This window comes from Crocuta crocuta, unplaced genomic scaffold, assembly GCF_008692635.1.
Source record: "Crocuta crocuta isolate KB4526 unplaced genomic scaffold, BGI_CrCroc_1.0 scaffold3, whole genome shotgun sequence".
Lineage (NCBI taxonomy): Eukaryota > Metazoa > Chordata > Mammalia > Carnivora > Hyaenidae > Crocuta > Crocuta crocuta.
In genome coordinates, this window is record NW_027529934.1 from 13,024,111 (window position 1) to 13,043,830 (window position 19,720).

General features: G+C 46.7%; 1 protein-coding gene across 4 annotated transcripts in view; it reads right to left on the bottom strand.

The window, feature by feature from the left end:
- Positions 1 to 843: 843 nt before the first annotated feature.
- Positions 844 to 19,720, bottom strand: part of FAM20B (FAM20B glycosaminoglycan xylosylkinase) — a 33,328-nt gene continuing 14,451 nt past the window's right edge. For 3 of the 4 annotated variants that reach the window (XM_077763299.1, XM_077763296.1, XM_077763297.1), the window contains 5 exons: positions 19,483 to 19,592; positions 7,977 to 8,148; positions 7,584 to 7,775; positions 5,711 to 5,788; positions 844 to 4,672 (listed from right to left, as the gene is read on the bottom strand). In XM_077763299.1, coding sequence (XP_077619425.1) covers positions 4,441 to 4,672; positions 5,711 to 5,788; positions 7,584 to 7,775; positions 7,977 to 8,148; positions 19,483 to 19,592 — 784 coding nt within the window. In that variant the 3' untranslated portion in view covers positions 844 to 4,440. The remainder of the gene's footprint in view (positions 4,673 to 5,710; positions 5,789 to 7,583; positions 7,776 to 7,976; positions 8,149 to 19,482; positions 19,593 to 19,720) is intronic. The other variant, XM_077763298.1, reaches the window with a different exon arrangement.

Consider the following 19,720-nt stretch of genomic DNA (forward strand, 5'->3'; position numbering starts at 1 on the left):
GTAGGTTCTGCCTACCTCTCACCCCCTGACCCTCTGGGATGCGATCCTGCTCCTGTCTCTCCTGTCATTCATTTCCATCATTGCTGACACACTCGGTGCTTCAGTTCTCTTGCTGGGACTGTGCGTGCTCTGAGGGGACACCCAATGCCCAAATGGCTACCAGAGACCGAATAAACCCTCCCTACTCCCAGTTGTCTTTTTCAAGCTTTAACACCAGTCTTTCTGATATGCTTGAGAACAAAGTCTGACTCTCACCAGGAAAAGGATCCTATGTGGGGAGTCAGTGACTGGGCCTCCCACTGCTATCCAAGCGCACATGACAAAAGCTGGTGCAAAAATGTGGCAAACCAAGTAAAAAAATCCTTAAGGAGTCTGCTCAGTCAGCTAGCTGAGGTTTATGATGCTGGATTTCTGTTTCCAAAGTTAAAAACCTGGGTGTCCTAAGAATACAAATAAAATCAGGGGCCCTGGGTCTTCTCCCTGCCTCTAGAGAATTGTGCTGACAAGTTCTTCAGGATTTGTGATTCTTTACCTCTAAAGAAGCTGCAAGAATGGACTGAACTACTAAGTATACAAAAAGCACCTAAGAATTCTTAAGTTCTCTCCAAAAGGGAAACTTGTGGAAGAGTCACAACCTGATAGGGTCCTTTGGAAGACTCGTGAGGAAGTGCAAAGGTCTTCCTCATCAGATGCCGTGCAACGTCCCCGTGGAAGTTTACGTGGGAGGTCGAGGATGTAATCTTTTTCTGTCCCCTAACAAAACAGATAGGAACTTGGAAGCAGAAAACACTGAAAATATCCTGAAAGGGGAAAAAGGAGTAAGAGGAAGAGATGATACATCAATACTTAATAAAATCTTTATTTTCTTTCAGAATCGAAACCCATAGAACACATTAGAAATTTAGGTGCGTGTATCTGTCCTGTCTGGGGTCTTCCCAATCCCGACCACCACCTGTGCACCAGCTCTGAGAGGAGCCCCTTGGCAGATCAAAACGGAGGGTACCGGTTCCTACACCACCCTTTTAAGCAAATAAATTAGCTTCCCGGTAAGTTATTCCCAGTTCCCCGCCCCCCACCTCAATCATTTTGTACTTAGAACACCTTTGTTCCTTAGAAACCTGTGGCAGTAGAGTCCTCAGCCCCTGCCTTTGCAAGTCAGACTTGAGGGATCGACGGGAGAAAACCTGGCTTTCCCCGGACAACAGGCCTCACGAAGTCAGGTGTGCGTGGCGCACTCGTGCACCCACCGCGGCTGGCTCACCGGAGCGGCTCGGCGGCACCTGCTCAGGGGATGGTCTGGGTCACCCAGGGTCCACTCTCAGACACGGGGAAGAGAGCCTGTCACTAGCTTCAAGTTCCTCAGCAACATAAGTCAGTGTTTCCCTGTGTCAAAATAAATACATTTGTTTTCTTGCTACAATACATATACGACTATATACATACATATGCCTTTACTCATGTTTCTGAAGCTCGAGCCCACAAGGTAACTCTTACAAGACAGATGCTGTTTTACTGTCCCTGGTCAAACAAGAATACAGGGACCACTGAGAACGGAGCGGAAGGAATGTGGTGGATGGGAAGGGAAAGGCAAGTCTTTTGTTTCCTTTTCTTTAAGAAAAGGAAAAGATGAATTTCCATGGGAAAATCTGTTGTTCAGGGGACACTGGAAAATTGCCATGTACACAGGTTTCATCTTTCCTAAAATAATACGCAACGGATGTACCTGAATTCTTCCATTTCCTCCTTAAATCTTAAATTTGACACATTAGTCCTGAGCGCAACAGGGAGAAATGCCTTATCAATATATTATTGAAGCTCTGAGCAAATCAGATCCTACGAATTTGTTTTGCACAGACAATTATTTACACCCGAACCCACAACTTAACCTCATATTAAATAATTTAGAATGAAACTTCTTTACCCATATTTCCCCAAATTCTGGAATAAACGTATTTAGGAAGTGGGAGGAGGTAAGAAAATAGCAGTCACTTCTGATTTTCCTCATCTGACAATATTAAAACGCACCCACATCTACCTTCAGACGCTCCCTTAGGCACCCCCACCCAGGGCTGACCAAGTCACGCCCAGTGACTTGTCTGAGTGTAACAGTGCTAAATAAACCACAGAGGACAGGGTTACAAAACTTAACAAAAGGACACCTGTCTGTTTTCAAGGAGAACTTACTTTTTGTGAATTTTAGGGCTATAAGCCTATGCTTGGCTTCTTCCAAGATGTGCCTACACATGCCCTCCTGGCGTAATCCAATCCTGATCAGATATAAATCCGTTCTAAGAGCCCTGTCACGGCCACGCTGTTAACACAGAACTTTCACCACGATACGGCTGAACACCTCTTAAGACCATGAATTTTAAAACAGTAGGAAAGGGAATGAAATGAAACATTTCTGCGATGTTTTGGAAAAAAGGATGCAACATTTTCAAAGCCGCTCCCCGTCCTGCTTCCTTCCTTAGCAGTGTTTTCTGCCTTCAACATCATGAATGAAGTTCCCAGGCTGAGAACAATTCTTGCCCCCCCGTCCCCTCCAGCAACATACACCCAGTGCCACGTGTCTGCAGGAACACCGACCCTTTGTTCAGTGTGACTAACCTGCGCCCAGGTGGGCGGCGCAGGCCTCCCTCCGGCCGGCCCCCTGATGCTAAGGGGGAGGCTACCCAAGGCATTCTCAGGCTCAGCTGTGAACGTCACTTGATACACACCGCAAATGGCCTTAAAACTGGAACCTGAGGCCTCCTTCGGTTGACCCGACTTCAGTGTTTTGTGCTAATACCTGTTTTCTTAAATTCAATACATTTTTTAAGGACTTTAACCCATTCTCGCGTATTGACTCGAAATGTACAGACAAAGCACAGAAGCATCCTAACTTCATGCTGTTAAGTAGCTACAGGTTACTTAGCTGTCTTTCGATGCGAGAAAACGAGGGCATACATTCTACGCGGTTTAGGAGAGGGTGGCTGCCTGGCACTGCTCTCCAACGGCTGCCATTAACCTGCTCACCCACACTCTTTAAATACCAGTGTCTGCTCCACAGGAGCGCAAGGCTGGCCCGGCACCTGGACAAGATGCAGGAGGGACGGGTTCCCAGGGAGCGAGCACACCGGGCCGGTCCCCCTCGGGTCCCGCGCTTCACCGCAGCTGCTCCCGGCTCCAAGTCGCTCTGCGGGAACACAGAGGGCACTGAGCCGGGGCGTCGGCCGCCTGACACTTGCACGCAGCAGGAGGACACACGAAAACGATACCACGCCATCGTTCAGAACGCCTGATGGAATTCAATGAGGACATTAGGGCTTGATGTAAATCAAAATTTTAAGGCCCTTCCTGGTAATCTCCTTAATTTTAAGGCTCAGAAAGCTGAAAATTTTTGCTCCCCATCTTCTGCAAGGCCTAAGTCACAGGACAGGTCCAGCCGCCAGCAGGACGCGCACTCAGGGAGTGAGCTGGCTGTTCCCACGAGAAGGGCACGAACAGGACGGCCATTCTCTCAGGAACAGAGGCTTCGGGGATCAAATGCCTTAAAGGCTGAGGTGGAAATTCGTTTCCAAAGCGAACTCAGGATGGCAGAGATCACGGGCAACTCCACTCTTATTCAGCGTATCGTCCCAATTCGCTTTGCTAATTTAGAAAAGAACCTGCCAGCTTTGGGCCAAAGGGAAAAAAAGTCTCCGCGAGAGAATCACGCTGGACAGCTTCCGGGTGCGCTGGGACACCACGGGGGGAACGCGGGGCTCACTGAGGTTCAAGTCCTGTCTGCGTTTACGCGCCTGCCAGGAGCTTCTCCGATTCTGGTCCTGCCTCTCCTTCCTGCCTCTAAACGACCGGGAAGAGCAAGCCCTCCCACCCAATCGCTTAAGAGCCCGAGCATCTCTCCTGCCTTTGTCTTTCCCACTAATTCTATCCTAAAAACAGACCCCTTCGCCGTCTGGGCTCAACAGAACGCCAGGTTGTACTTGCTGCCACTCCTCAGGAGGCAGTCAAACCCCCGACTGGACTAGACCTGGTTACAGAAGGACTCAAGCCATTAAAGTGTTTTCAGAAAACCCACAGGTGTGGAGGAAGGACTGGAAGATGAACCCAAACTACATGCTGTGGAACCAACCCCAGCATTAACCTATCCAAACGTCACACCTCCGTCCGCCCTTTGGCACGCGCGTGACGATGGGCCCAGCAGGAGGCCCGCCGCGGGGGTGCGGCGATGCCGAGGGGTCCGGTGGTCGGGCAGGCACGCTCCTGGGGTCTGCACCCCGTAGTCTCTGCCTCAGCTTCTCCTCCTACGGAAATCGCCAAAGGAATCCAAGGCCACCCCGTCCCCCACAACCCAGAGCTCGCTGCCGGCCATTTCCGATCCATCTCACACCATTTGGAAGTGATTGTGCTGTTTCTCTAGCTTTGTAAAAAGTAGTTTCACTTATTTTGTGTTGCGAATTACAGGTGGGAGAGAGGCATCCTGTCTTCCACCAGCACAGCGTCCGCCCCAAACTGGTCAGTGCACTGCTTCACGGTGGCCAGGGTGCTCAGGAGCCGCTGGTCCACGGCGTCCAGGTGAGGCTCAGACAGCACGGGGGAGATGGGGTCATGGGCCATGGCGGCTTTTAAGGCAGACTTCAGCACACCATTCTTCAGGTAGTTCAGTCTGTTCCAGGTGGACACCCGAATGCTGCAAGACAGTGTGAGAAGGCAGATTACATAAAACCTCTTACGAGCAAAAGGGGTTCAAAGCCGGCTTGGTAGGCAGAAGTCAGGAAATAACTGGGGCGGCGCCTGGGTGGCTCAGTCGGTTGAGAGTCCAACTCTTGGTTTCAGCTCAGGCCATGATCTCACCGTTGGTAGGACTGAGCCCAGCACCAGGCTCTGCGCCGACAGCGTGGAACCTGCTTGGGATTCTCCCGCCCTCTCTGTTCCTCCCCTGCTTGTTGTGCTCTCTCAAAATAAATAAATACAGGGGCGCCTGGGTGGCTTAGTCGGTTAAGCGTCCGACTTTCGCTTAGGTCATGATCTCGCGGTTCGTGGGTTCGAGCCCCACGTCGGGCTCTGTGCTGACTGCCAGCTCAGAGCCTGGAGCCTGTTTCAGAGTCTGTGTCTCCCTCTCTCTCTGACCCTCCCCTGCTCACGCTGTCTCTCTCTCTCCTAGAAACAAATAAAAATATTTAAAAAATAAATAAATAAATAAATAAATACACTTAAAAAACTAAAATCAAGTAATACCGGCAATAATGATCTGAAAAGGAGCTCCTGAGAGCCTGGTTCTTTCATTTTGATTTACCTTTTAATTTCTTTGTTTCCTATTACAGACTTTAAAAAAATACGTTATGCCTACAAAAAAGTTACTTCTGGTTTACACAACTTCAAATTGAGATACGCGAACCTCAGGGTGGTCTGTGGTGAGGACGGAGAGGACTTCAAACCCCAAGGTAAACAGTAAGGTAGCCAGGGGCACAGACTCGTCTAGATTTTTGGTGGGCAGAGGACTATATTCTGATAGTAAAACAAATATATACATTACTGAATAGACTGAAATTTCTATACATACAACATTTGCAATGACTTTTGAGTTCCAGGCGTTCTGGGTTGGAAAAGCATAAAAAGCACTTGCTCGGGTATTAGGAAGCCTTACGGCCAACGACGCTCGCGTACCGTTACCCGAGCCTGGAAGGGCAGGCAACACTGGCAGATGTATGTGACGTGCGTAACTTACATGCAACACTGATAGAGGGGGGCGAGGATGCTTCTCTCATCCAGCGACGGGTTCCCAAAGCTGAGAATTAAATTAAAACTTAGTGCATTAGTTAGTGGCACCAGTTCCCTGCTTAGCAGCAGAACAAGAGCAAATTCTCTAAGAAAACCCAAACGTGATCCTAGATAATTTCATGCTCCCACGGCTCAAATCACTTAAATTAAAAATAAACAGGGCGTGACCAATTAGACACAGGCTGCCTAACAGCCTGTCCTGTGGCACAAAACGACAAACGCCCTCACTTACAAGGCACCCCTCTGGTGCCGCTAGGGTGAGGTGCTGACACACTGCCACAAATGCAGGGTGGAGCCTATGGACCAAAGGGAGGGCCTGAGGACCCCGAAACCTGACAAGGCTTTATGGGTGGGGAGAGAAATTAAGTCTATTCACATGATTCCCACTTGCTCTACTTGAGAATCACCGATCAGCACAAGCTGGATCCTCCTAGTGCTACAAGGCGGCAGCTGGCCAGACTCAGACAGGAGCAAGTGCTCCAGACGCTGAGAGCACAGGGCTTCCGGGCAGATGGACACACGGTCTTCGCAGTAACGCAGAATTCGATGAGAACTGGTTCTGGGAAACCCTACTCTTGTCCCGGAAGCTCACCCTAACAGCGTGGAAGGTCTGGCAGCGCCTAGCACAGCGCAGGCCCTCAGATGACAGACGGCAGGGACAGAGCCGCCTGGGGGCTCAATCGGTTAAGCGGCTGACTCTTGATTCTGGCTCAGGTCCATGATCTCGAGGTTCCTGAGACTGAGCCCCACGTCCGGCTCCGCGTGGACAATGCAGAGCCTGCTTGGGATGCTCTCTCTCTCTGGCCCTCTGCTGGGAGCCACACCGCCTCGCTGGATGACAGTCACAGCAAGGAAATGGCAGTGTTTGCACAGCTCCTGCCATGAGAAGCGAAACTGGTATCTCCTTCTGCCACTACTGGCTCGTGTTGGAAATAAGCCTGCGGGTATTGACCAGGCCTCACAATATTCCAAATCAGACGGATATTCCCCACACAGATTCCTCATAAGGCAAAGCATACTCCTGCCTCTTCTACTGAGATTTTAGATGAAAGCTCTGGATGACTGTCGAAAGGCTCTTCCTAAGGGCCTTGCAGATCCAAGACTTAGATAATAAAGGGGGTTAAGAACACAAGAGTTACAACTGAGCCTGGCCCGGAGACAAAGAGCCTAATTTAGAGTTAAGGAACTTAAGTTAATACTTATACGTTTTCTAACTGGTGATGTATGGCAATCCCTTCCCTAAGGCCTACTTTCCACAAACACCCTCCCTTACACTGGCAGCTGGGATGAGGATCGATAAGAGTAGCTAAAACATAAACCCCAAAACAAAGGCTGACACATTTAGGGCCTCCATGATGTTTACACATTCAGCATCAGGTCAAAAAGGTTTCCACAAACAACTTATTAACCCGCTCAAAAACATTCATCCTCTTGAGAGCCAGACAGAATGCCTCCTAGCCTATCTGCATACAACTTAACCTATGTCCTAACGTTAGCGTTATTAACTTAGAACAGATAATGTATGTCATCCTGTTTTTCACTAAGAACATCCTGTTGTTTCCTTAGTCTTAAGATTTACTCAACCTCACTATGATTGGGGTAATTCTGCAAGAATAATTCCGAAAAACCTGTTTTTGTACCCGTTTCAAAGCATCTTATCACAAAGAGTTTTCCATTGTAAAAATTCCTTTTCCAGATCTCATGTTATCGTTTGACACGTTATCACGTTCCGGGCGTTTTCCGGTGCCTCCCGCCCCCGGAGAACACATCCTTGTACGCGCTGAATCCCCGCACGGACGAGGACCGCCGTGTGGCCCTACCTTTTGGCATTATCGAGGAGGAGGAGCATGCTAGCGCCCTCGTCGTCTTGAAAACTCTCATAGTGGTGGCGGTCAGCATTGCCGATCAGGTAATCAAAGACCGCGGTGTCAATGATGTCCAGGAGGCGCGGGCCGGAGTCGTAAGGGGACGTTTTCTTCACGGCGTCGCAGTAGCTCTCATCATACTCCCATCTGGAGGCGAGGGGCACCGCCAGGGGTACTGACCGCGTGCCTGCACTCTACCCGGCCCCAATTAAAACATCCCGCCTGGCGGGCTGCCCCCAACCCTCACCTCCCAGCCCTGTTTGGTCTGGGACGGAAGTCCCGGCCCCTGCAGGGCACGGCCGGCCGGGCAAAGGACAGGACGAAGTGGCGGCCCACACGAGCACGCACCTGGCCAGCTTGCCTTCCCGGTAAGTCCTGCCCCACGGGTGTCGGTGTTTCTGCAGAGGCCACACATCCGGAAGCCACAGCGTGACAGACCCCTCCATTGTGTCTCCGTCAGCACAGGCCGGCTCTGTCTCTCGGCAGTAGTAACACTTCCCGTAGAAACAAGTATTATTTCCTAAAGGAGAGAAAGGGGCCAAATACACTTACAAAAGGAAGATTCCAAACTCTCCCCAATGATGTCAAAGGGAGCAGCGAGGTGAACAAATACTGTGAAAACAATGATCTGTGTATTTTCTGTACAGGCGATGGTGAAGAAACAATGTCAGAAGGCACAAGAAGGTGTATGTGAAGCAGCCCCTTGTCCTCTGTGTCCCTGCTGGCCAGTCCCTCTCTCAGGGGTCAAGTGTGGTCACAGGTATCTTTCCAAACTCACTGTAGGAAAAGTCACGCCCTCTTCTCTTCTGTCAGGGCGGACACTGCGGCCGGAGGCCCAGGGAGGCCCGCTCAGGGTCAGGCTGTGGGCTGGGCATCTGGGTACGTGCGGGTGGGAGTGGCGTGCAGCACAAACAAATACACTGAGGGTGGTGGGCACCAGGTTTCTCAGACAGAGAAGGGAGAGGAACACACAGAAAGGGCAGAAACCAGAATAAATCTTGTGGTGCTGACTTAGAACTGGAGCTACTGGCTTGAGTTTTCACACAGAGGTATAGAAAAAGACACAGATGTTTGTGTGTGTATGCGTGCATATTTACACGCACGTGTGTGTGTGTGTACACACACAGCTTTCCAACCTTTGTCCCTCAAGAGAAAGCCTGCAATGGATGACAAGAAAGCAGTAAGGAGCACACCCAGCATTCACACATTAGTTTCTAAATCCCATTTTACTACTATCTTAAAAGGACCAGGGGCTCCTTGGAGATACAGGTGGTTCTAATGCGGGGGCAGGGAAAGTCCAGGATGAGTCCGGGTGGTGCTGCTGCGCCAGGTGTTAGGGAAGCGCTCGGAGAATGATGGGGACACACTCAAACCCACTGGTCAAAATCTGGCACAGTTTGAGCATCAAAAAAATAACAACGAATCATAACTCTGAGTAAATTAGGAGTCTGAGAGTTCGCAGCAATACCAATAAATAACTGACTCAATGTTGGTCACAGGGGGAGAGTTCTGCCCTTTAACAGAATGGAGACTGTTAAGTCTAGAAAGAATGATAAAATCAGCAAATAACTATTTGACGACTATCACAGTAGTGACTGACTCAGGCAAGGGTTATCAATGAGTGCCAAACAAAGTGGTGAGTAAAAGTTCGAAGAGGATAGAGTAGTTACATACTTCTGCAGTATCTCACAATAAAGTACTCAGTAACTACTAATCGGTGTAAAATACTTACTAACTTTACACTGGAGGAAGCTTACAGATACCTACCATCGAGTGATAAAAGTTAACGTCACCGGGATGTCTGGGCGGCTCAGTCGGTTAAGTGTCCGACTTCAGCTTAGGTCATGACCTCACGGGTCTTGAGTTCAAGCCTTACATCTGGCTCTCTGGTGTCAGCGCAGAGCCTGCTTGGGATAGTCTATCCCCCTCTCTCTGCCCCTGCCCCACTCGCACGTGTTTTCTCTTTCTCTCTCTCTCAAAAATAAACATTAAAACAGCTAACCTCATCAGTAATGGGGCACAGCAACAAGTCGCCATCATGTGCCTCCTGATCTGACGTACTGGGAAGAGCCCAATAGCACCTCTCTGGTATTCCCACCAAAACTCTTAAATCATGAGGAAATATCAAAGTCAAATTAAGAGATACTCTATAGGAGTGCCTAGGTGGCTCAGTCAGTTAAATGTCTGACTCTTGATCTTGGCTCAGGTCATGATCTCACACTTTAACAAGTATGAGCCCCGCATCGGGCTCTGTGCTGACAGCTCAGAGCCTGGAGCCTGTTTCAGATTCTGTGTCTCCCTCTCTCTGCCCCTCCCCAGCTTGCACACTGTCTCTCTCTCTCAAAAATAAATGAACATTTGAAATCCCCTTTTAAAAAAAGTTTAAAGGGGGGCCTGGGTGGCTCAGTCAGTTAAGCATCTGACTTTGGCTCAGGTCATGACCTCACAGTTCTTGGATTCGAGCCCCGTGTCAGGCTCTGTGCTGACAGCTCAGAGCCTGGAGCCTGCTGCGGATTCTGTGTCTCCCTCTCTCTCTGCCCCTTCCCTGCTGGTTCTCTCTTTCTCTTTCTCCCCCTCTCTTTCAAAAATAAACATTAAAAAATTATTTTAAAAAAAGTTTAAAAAACAAAACCTAAAGGTAAGGAATATTTTCTCAGCCCTCCGTCCCTATTAAATACAGCCATCAAATGAGCGAATTTCCTACACATAACCCCTCACACACTCCTTCCATGACTGCTCATGTTCTCATGCATGTGTGTCCCTAAAGAGACAGGCAGCAACCAGACCTTCTGGGATTCCCAGACTCTAGCACGGCAGAAATAAATCCACTCCACGTCCACCCACAGAGCTGATTATATCACTCTTCTACCTTAAAAATGTTTCTAGGTAAAGAATATTTGAATTGAACAGTATACCAGATATATAATGTTTCTAATTATAAAAATATAAACTTATAAATTTAACTTGACCCCATCAGAAATAGGAGCAGATCAGGGCACCAGGGTGGCTCAGCTGGTTAACTGACTCTTGATTTTGGCTCAGGCCATGATCTCATGGCTCGTAAGATCAAGCCCCATGTCGCGATCAGCACTGACAGCCTGGAGCCTGCATGGGGTTCTCTCCCTCCCTCTCCCGGCCCCTCCCCCACTTGCTCACTTGCATGCTCTTCTCTCTTTCCCCCAAAATAATAAACTTAAAAGAAATACCAACAGATCTTTTAGAGGGTAATTGGATAAGACGATTTTTAAGGTAATAAGGAAGAACTACTAGTAGAATCTTAAAATAAATCTCAAAGAGAGGGACTAACACTCTCCAAACATACCATGATTAAAACACAGATCAACTCATGAACAGACAGGAGCAGAACAGACAGTCCAGAAACTGAAGCACATACAAACAACAATTTACTTCGGTGGGAAAAAGGACCTCTGTAGTAAGCTCAGATAACTACTGGGACAAGTGACAGCCATCTGGAACAATGACACAAACAGCTGGGGCCATACTTCGTCCACTCACCAGGGTAAATTCTAACTATGTCAAAAACTTAAATGTGAAAAATAAAACTATAAAAGTGTTTAAAATAAAAAAGGCAGAATTCTTCCATAATCTTTGAGCGAGCAAGGCTAACTATGATTCAAAGTCAGAAAATCTGTAAGGGAAGACGGATCAATTACATTAAAAACAAAAATTTCTATAATGCAAAATGATACCATAAGCAAAGTCAAAAGTAAGAACTGGGAAAAATATTTGTATCTCGTATCACAAAGGGCTGTGTTCCCTACGTACGAGCTCCGATAAATTGGTAAGACGGTGGCAGAGCTGGAAAAGTGCAAAGGACACACACACGCAGGTAAAAGAAAATACAAATGGTTCTTAAACAAATGAAAAGAGGACACATGTGAAATACACAAAAGCCAAAGCTGGGTAACATGCTGTTGGTGGCGCTAACGGAAAAGACGCATGCTCATACATAGCTACAGGGAATGTACGCTGGGGAAACATCTCTGTAAAAGTACATGTGCCCTTGGCCCCAGCGCTTTCACTTCTGGATATATTTGATCATGTATGAAGCTATACATATGTACCCAGTAAATCTGGACAACACTGGTTCTAAGAAAAATATTGGAACTTGTATGTCCAATAAAGGTCTGGTTAAATGAATTATGATAGATGCATACAACAGAGCACGTTGCAGCTGGTAAAACAGCAAAAGAATGAAGAAGCTCTTTATGTGATAATAGATTTCCAAGATATATGCGGTAAAAGAAGACGCAGAAGTATGTGCAGTGTGATATACGTATTATAAAGCGGTAGACTTAAATAAAAATACACATCTGTATTTGATACAAAAAAGGACATAAAGAAATTACTAACAGAGATAACCACTGGGAGGAAGGGAAGGAATGGAGAGATGAAGGGAAAACTTTTCATTGTAATCTTTCTAATACTTTTTAAAACTTCTGAGTTGTATGAATGTCTTACTGATTCAAAAAAAAATTTAAAAACAAAGCCAAACACTGTAGTCTCCATGACAAAACCCAAACTCCTGAGTTCGCTAAGACTCTCCATAACTGAATGGAGTATGGCATACTGGCTGAGTCGGAAGCAGGGTCAGATTTCTGGGGTTAAAACACAGACCACAAACAGTCATTAGACATGAGACTTCGGGCACGTAATCTCACCTCTCTACGGTTCCTCTGTAAAATGCAGAGAGCAGCCCTTTCCCCCTGGGTTGTAAAGAGTAAATGGGATAACTCACTGTAATGCTAACCAGAGCCTGACACAGTGTCAGAGACCAATCAATGCCACCTATTTATTATTAATAATTTGCCTCCAATCTACCTTCCCAGACTTTGATATCCCTGTTCACTGCCATGAACCTAGGCTCTGAATGTTTTACTACTTCCTGGATGCGTCAAACTTTAACAACTGGATTTCTGGTCTCCATGCCCTCCTTGAATGACCCTGTAATAATTAAATCTATACTTCTTGCCCACACTTCTCTTCTAGGCTGTACACTTTAGCACTTAAATGACTGGTCAACATTTATCCCTGAATGTTCCAGTCAAGGTCAGATTTTGTACCAAATTCCACTGTGTATAATTGCAATTCTCGAACACCAGCTGGGTAGCCAGCCTACAATCCAACTCAATTCTGACACTATTTACCCAGAGACAGCACCAGACTCCACAGATTAAAGTCTCAGTCCCAAAAGACTGTGCTCTAATTCACATCCCGGTTGTAAGTCTGGGTCGTCACCTGTGCTTCTGATGCACTGGCTTAAAAATCAGAGGTTTCCATGAGCCCCTCCTGGGGCTGGAATGATTTGCTAGGGCAGCAGAACACATTCTGGGGAAAAGGACAGTCTTCAATAAACGCTGTTGGGAGAACTGGACAACCACATGCAGAAGAATGAAACTGGACCACTTTCTTACAGCACGCACAAAAGTAACTCAAAATGGATGAAGGACCTGAATGTGAGACAGGAAACCATAAAACTCCTAGAACATATAGGCAGTAAGCTCCTTGACATCGGTCTGGGTGATGATTTTTTGGATCTGACACCAAAAGCAAAAAGCAATAGCAAAAAAGAACAAATAGGACTACATCAAAGTAAAAGCTGCACAGCAAAAGAAACCACCAAAAAATGAAAAGGGGCTAATATCCAACATATATAAAGAACTCCTTACAGCTCGAAAGCAAAAAGCAACCTGATTAAAAAGTGAGATCTGAATCACCAGCTTTCCAAAGACATACAAGTGGCCAACAGGTACATGAAAGGTATTTCACCAGTCAACAAAACTTAAAAGGCCAAGAGAATGGGAGAAGACATTTGTCAATGGCATCTCTGATAAAGGGTTAATACCTTTATTATCGATAAAGAACTTATCAAACTCAATACTCAAAAAACAATCCAGTATAGAAATGGGCAGATGACACGAATAGACATTTTTCCAAAGAGGACATCCAGATGGCTAAGAGACAAATGAAAAGATGCACAATATCACTTATCATCAGAGAAACACAAATCAAAACCATGATAAGATACCATCTCACACCTGTCAGAATGTCTAAAATTAACAACTCAGGAAACAACAGATGTTGGCGAGGATGCAGAGAAAGGGGAACCCTTCTGCACTGCTGGTGGGAATGCAACCTGGTGCAGCCACTCTAGAAAACAGTAAGGAGGTTCCTCAAAAAGTTAAAAATAGAACTACCCTATGACACAGCAACTGCACTGCTAGGTATTTACCCAGAGGAGACAAAAATACAGATTTGAAGGGGTACATGCACCCCACTGTTGATAGCAGCATTATCAACAACAGCCAAACTGCCCAAGTGCCCATCAGCTGATGAATGGGTAAAGAAGACATGTATAAAACAGTGGATTATCAACCATCAAAAAGAATGAAATCTTGTCATTTGCAACAACATGGGTGGAGCTAGGACAAAATAAGTCAGTCAGAGAAAAACTGTATCATTTCACTCACATGTGGAATTTAAGAAACAAAACACAAGAACACATGGGAGGGGGGAAAAGAGAGAAACAAACAAAATAAGAGACTCTTAAAGACAGAGAACAAACAGGGTTGATGGAGGGAGGAGTGAGGGGGATGGGCTAGATGGGCGATGGGTACTAAGGAAGGTACTTATTGGGATGAGCACTGGGTGTTGTATGTACGTGATGAATCAGTCAATTATACTACTGAAACCAATATTGCACTCTATGTTAACAAACTAAAATTCAAATAAAAATCTGAAAAAGAGCGCCTGGGTTGGTTAAGCATCCGACTCTTGATTTCAGCTCAAGTTTCAGTTGTGAGACTGAGCCTCCGGTTATGAGACTGAGCCTGGCACTGGGCTCCATGCTGGGTGTGGAGCCTGCTTAATATTCTCTCTCCCTCACCCTCTGCCCTTCCCCTGCTCATGTTCTCTCCCTCTCTCAATAAATTTTTTTGAAAAGAAAGAAGGTGTTTTACATCACTCATCATCAGAGAAATGCAAACCAAAAGCACAATGAGCTATCATCTCACACCTGTGAGCACAGGTGTCATCAAAGGACAAATAACAAGTGCTGTGAGGACATGGAGAAAAGGGACCCTCGTGTACTGCTGGTGGGAATGTGAACTGATGTAGCCACAATGGTAAACACTGTGGAGGTTTCTCCAAAAATTAAAAAATGGAACTACCATATGAGCTCACAAGTCTACTTCCGAGTACTTGGGAAAAAAACCCACCAACTTGAGGGGTTGGTGCCTCCAGGTTTACCGCGGTGTAATTTACAATAGCCAAGATATGGAAACAACCCAAGTGTCCACTGATGCATGAATAGTGCCCCCCCCCACACACACAATGGAGTATTATTTACCCATAAAAAAAAAAAGAATGAAATCCTGCCATTTGCATCAACATGGACGGACTTTCAGGGAATTATGCTAAATGAAATAAGCCAGACAGAGAAAGACAAATACCGTATGATCTTGTTTACATGTAAAATCTAAAACAAAACCAAAAAAACAATTCAAAACCAAGTTTACAGTTACAGAGAATATAATGGTAGTTGCCAGAGGTGGGGGGCGGGGGGCAGGGTATGGTGGGTCAAAAAGTGAACTTCCAGTTATAAAATAAGTTGGTCTTGGAGATGGAAAGTGCAGCACGGCACTATAGTTAATAATGCTGTAATGAAACTTGCTAAGTGAATGGATATTAAAAGTTCTTCTCACAAGAAAAAATTCTGTAACTATGTACAGCAATGGATGTTAACTAGACATTGTGGTGATCAGCTCACAATATATAAAATTTGAAGTCATCGTGATATATACCTGAAACAAACATAAATGTTGTGTGCCAATTATACCTCAATACAAAACATTGCTGGGGAGGCTCACAGGACTCGGGAAACCAGTTTACTCACTAGATTCCTGGTTTAATGCAAAGGATACAAATCAAAAACCCGATGGAGATAAAGAGGACAAGGTCCCCAACAAAGGGGCTTCTGTCCTCAGGGGGCCTGGCCAGGGGCACAAGGAAGCATTCTGGTTCGCCAGTCTGGAAGCCCCCAAACCCCAGACTACCGGGACGTCTATGGAGGGCCTTCTCAGGTAGGGATGTTCGACTCGCCTAGCCTCTCCTCTCTGGAGAATGGGAGGCAGAGGGTGGGGTGGTGGTGAAAATTCTACCCTGCAGATTATGGCTTGTCTTTCTGGTGACCAGCTCCCGTCCGGGAGGCCTCCAGAGGCCCCCGTGGAGTCACCTCCAGAGAACAAGAGATACGCCTTGTGCTCTCACTGCTCAGGAATTCACCCGGGCTTTAGGAGCTCCGTGTCAGGCACTGGGGGGAGAGCCAAATACACCTAGTTCTGATTATTTCACACAAGGCAACAAAACATCCAAGATTTGATTCGTTATCTTCCTCCCCTCCACCTCCCCAGGTCTGCTCCTGTCCCTACATTCCTAAGGCAGCTAACAGCTTTGTTATACACTGAGTCATCCAACCCCGGAACTTGAGAGTCATTCTTAATTTTTTTCTCTCTCTCAATTGTCCCACTCAGCCCAAATGTTCACCAAATCCGTTCCATTTTAATTCTCGAGTGTCTCTTAACTCTTCCTCTCTGCCATCCTTGCTCTAGTACCGCAGCCTCTCCGAGCTCTCGTCTCTCATCTCATCCCCTTCCCGGCCTCCCCGTCCCCTCCCCCCTCCACGATGCCACCACAGCTGGCTTTCCAGTATTCCTCTCTCCACCTCCCACGCTGCCTCCCACTGCCTACGCAAAGTCTCCACTTCTCAGCGGGGTGCCAAGGCCCTTCAGTGACACCCCTCTGATCACCTGCCTTCCCGCTCGCCGGGACCACACCCCCCTTCGCTTCAGCCAGAGTACGGTCCCCTGAGCTTGCCACAGGCGTCTCTCACTCTCGTCCCCTTGTCCATGCGCCATCCCCCACCTGCAACAGGCCTAACTCAGGGAGCCTGTGCATCGGAGGGGAGCACAATTATTCTTTTCATTAGCTTCTATCTGACACTCAGCATTTCCTTCAATTATGACAGTAGGGAGCAAACCAGAGGTACTTGCATCACCTGTGACTTTTTCACCAGGAGAAATCTGACTTATCCGATAATCTGCTAGTATCGCATTAGCATTGTTGCAGACATTGCAAAGAATCATTTATACACAGTCTGAGATCATGATCTTGTTATTTCGTGTGTTAAATAATAACAAAGCACATGCTAGTATATCACAAACTTGCTTTTTCTAATTTTTGATAACAAAACTATATTTCAATATTATTGGTTTCGTTTAGAAGTCTATGTTCTAATTTACATATTGAAAAACGTTATTTTGAGAAAAGATTCTCAAGCTCCTCTAGCGCACCAAGAGCCTACAGTACAAAAAAGGTTAGAGTCTAAACTCCCAGGATGTGCCTTCCCCCTCTACCTGCCTAGAGGACTGCTATTCTCCCTTTTAGACTTGGATGAAATACCACCTTCACTAATGAACTGTCACCTTGACCCTCACATCCACCCTTCCCTTCCGCATGCTCACGGGCCCTCTGTATGTGTCTGGCTTCCCTGTTAGATGAAGCTCCTTGAAGGCAGGAAGGTGTCATTCATTTTTGTATATTCAGCACCTAGTTCCTACCACACAGAAGTAAAACAGAACTTTGTTTAAAGAATATAATTTTTTAAATGTTTATTTTTGAGAGAGAGAGAGAGAGAAAGAGGGTGAGTGCGGGGGAGGGGCAGAGAGACAGGGAGACACAGTCTGAAGCAGGCTCCAGGCTCTGAGCTGTCAGCACAGAGCCTGATATGGGGCTCAAACTTATAAGCTGTGAGATCATGACCTGAGTCGAAGTTGGAAGCTTAACCAACTGAGCCACCCACGCGCCACTGAAAGAATATAAAGCAGATGAAATATTTTAGAGTCTGAAATCCAGGTCTGAGTCCTGGCTAACAAGTAGTAGCTATGTGACTTTGGGGAAGTCCTCTAACTCCTTCAAGCCTCTTCCTCAGGTACAAAATATAGGTAAGTCTCCCTTACTTACTGCATTCTTTTGTCAATGGGATCAAAATAAGGTAACTGTGTGAAAGTGCTTTGTCAAGCTGCAAGGGTCACACAGAATTTAGCTGTTACTGTATATCAAGTTATCTAATAACATCTCTTTTAAAATTGTGCTAAGGGTAGCTCATTATTTAAAATCTAGCCCCCCCAGGGGTGCCTGGGTGGCTCAGTTGGTTAAGCGTCCAACTCTTGGTTTTGGCTCGGGTCATGGCCTCATGGTTCATGAGGTTGTGCCCCACATCTGGCTCCCCTAAACCCCCATGTGGTGGCATTTGGAGGCGGGACTTCTGGGAGGAGTTTCGTGACGGGGTTCGCGCCCTTATAAGGAGAGACAGGAGAGGATTCCTCTCTCGCTGTCTCTGGTGTGTGAGGACATGGCAAGGTGGTGGCTGACTGTACACCAGGAAGAGGGCCCTCACTGGAACCCAACTGCGCGGGCACCCTCATCTCAGACTTCCAGCCCCCACAACTGGGAGAAATAAGTCTCCACTGTTGTTTAAGCCATGCGGTCCATGAGCACTTCCGGCAGCGCCCACTGAGACACTGCCCTGTGCTGAGGGTGCATCCTGAAGCTCATTCCCCACCTGTGCCAACCCTACATACTGTCAGGTCTTGATGCCCGCGCTCCGTTCTTCCTTCCTGCTACTCTGCCTAATGCCCTTTGCTCCTCGCTGCCTGGGCAGCTCCTACTCATGCTTCAGGACTCAGCCTCAGTGACAATAACCTCCTCTACAAACCTTCTGGCCTCTCCCTCCCCCACCCCTGGCACCATGTCTGACAGTTAACTTGTGAGTCTCCAGGGAGCAGAGACTCTGGCCTATTCTTCTTGACTTCCTCTCATCCAGCAGAATTCGTGTTTGCCTGAGCATAAAATTGGACAGGCAAAAGTGATCAGAAAATACACGAAACAAATCAGTGGTACTGTGTGTTTTTGGTTCTTTCTAAGAACAGCGTAGCCTTAGCCTTCTACATTTAAATTCTGAATGATGAATCTGTCCCAAGCCCTTTAAATATTCAATTTCACCTGACTGGAAATATAAATCCATTCATTCTAGCCAAGCAAGCTGAAATTCATCTTGCGGTGTCTGTTTCAATCGTTGTATCATAATGCAGAGCGCCGTGTCACTGAAAATGTCACCACGATGAGGCTGAAACCAGAGCCCAGAGCACCTCTGAATCCCTCCCGTTCTCACTGTGCCCACAAGAACAGGAATGAGACTTTAGCTCAGATTCCTTACCTTGGAGGGAGAGCCCAGAGCCCAGAGCCCAGAGCCGGGCGTGTGCACAGTGAGTTACAGGCTAGCCCTTGCAGAGTAGAAGGCAGGGGTGATCTTTCAGGCCCAAACACAACTCTACAAGGGCATTTCTGACCCTCTTACAGACTTGCCTTAAGGGTTGCTCAGTTCTAGGGAGACAGTTCCCAAGAAAGGACAGGAACAGGAAGAACACCACCAAGTTAATAATACACACACAGTAACAGATTTAGGCTAAAATTTAAGTTTGAGATTTACTTTAAGACCAAGCAGATCGAAATAAGGTTGTTACCTACTTACACTATCAGTAAATTATCTTTTTCTACTCCACAGACACAACAAAGCACACATCAGGGAAAACTTTCGTTTTTTGGCCACCTACCGTCAGATCCATTTCCCCCAATAACCTGAGAACAAGTTGCCTGATTTGTGTACTCCCTTGAGTTCTTCAGTTCCTGAAAGTCACAAACCAGCTTGCTCAATGACATCCCACTTAACTTATTAACTACTCCTCTATTTAAATGTCCTCTATAATCTTCTTACCTACGGTTAGGAAGGTGCTCAACAGCTGCTCCGTGGCAACGGGCTTGATCTCTGTCCGTAGATTAACAAATCTGCCAACCACCAAGGGGGCTCGGCGGAAACCCAGAATCCTGGTTTGGGAGGTTGAAGAACAGAAGAGAAAAATCTTTGGGGGTATATTTTGTAACGTAGTCTTTAAAAGATATTGTTGGTTCATAGGTAAATATATATATTTTGAAGTTTTTATTTTTAAGTAATC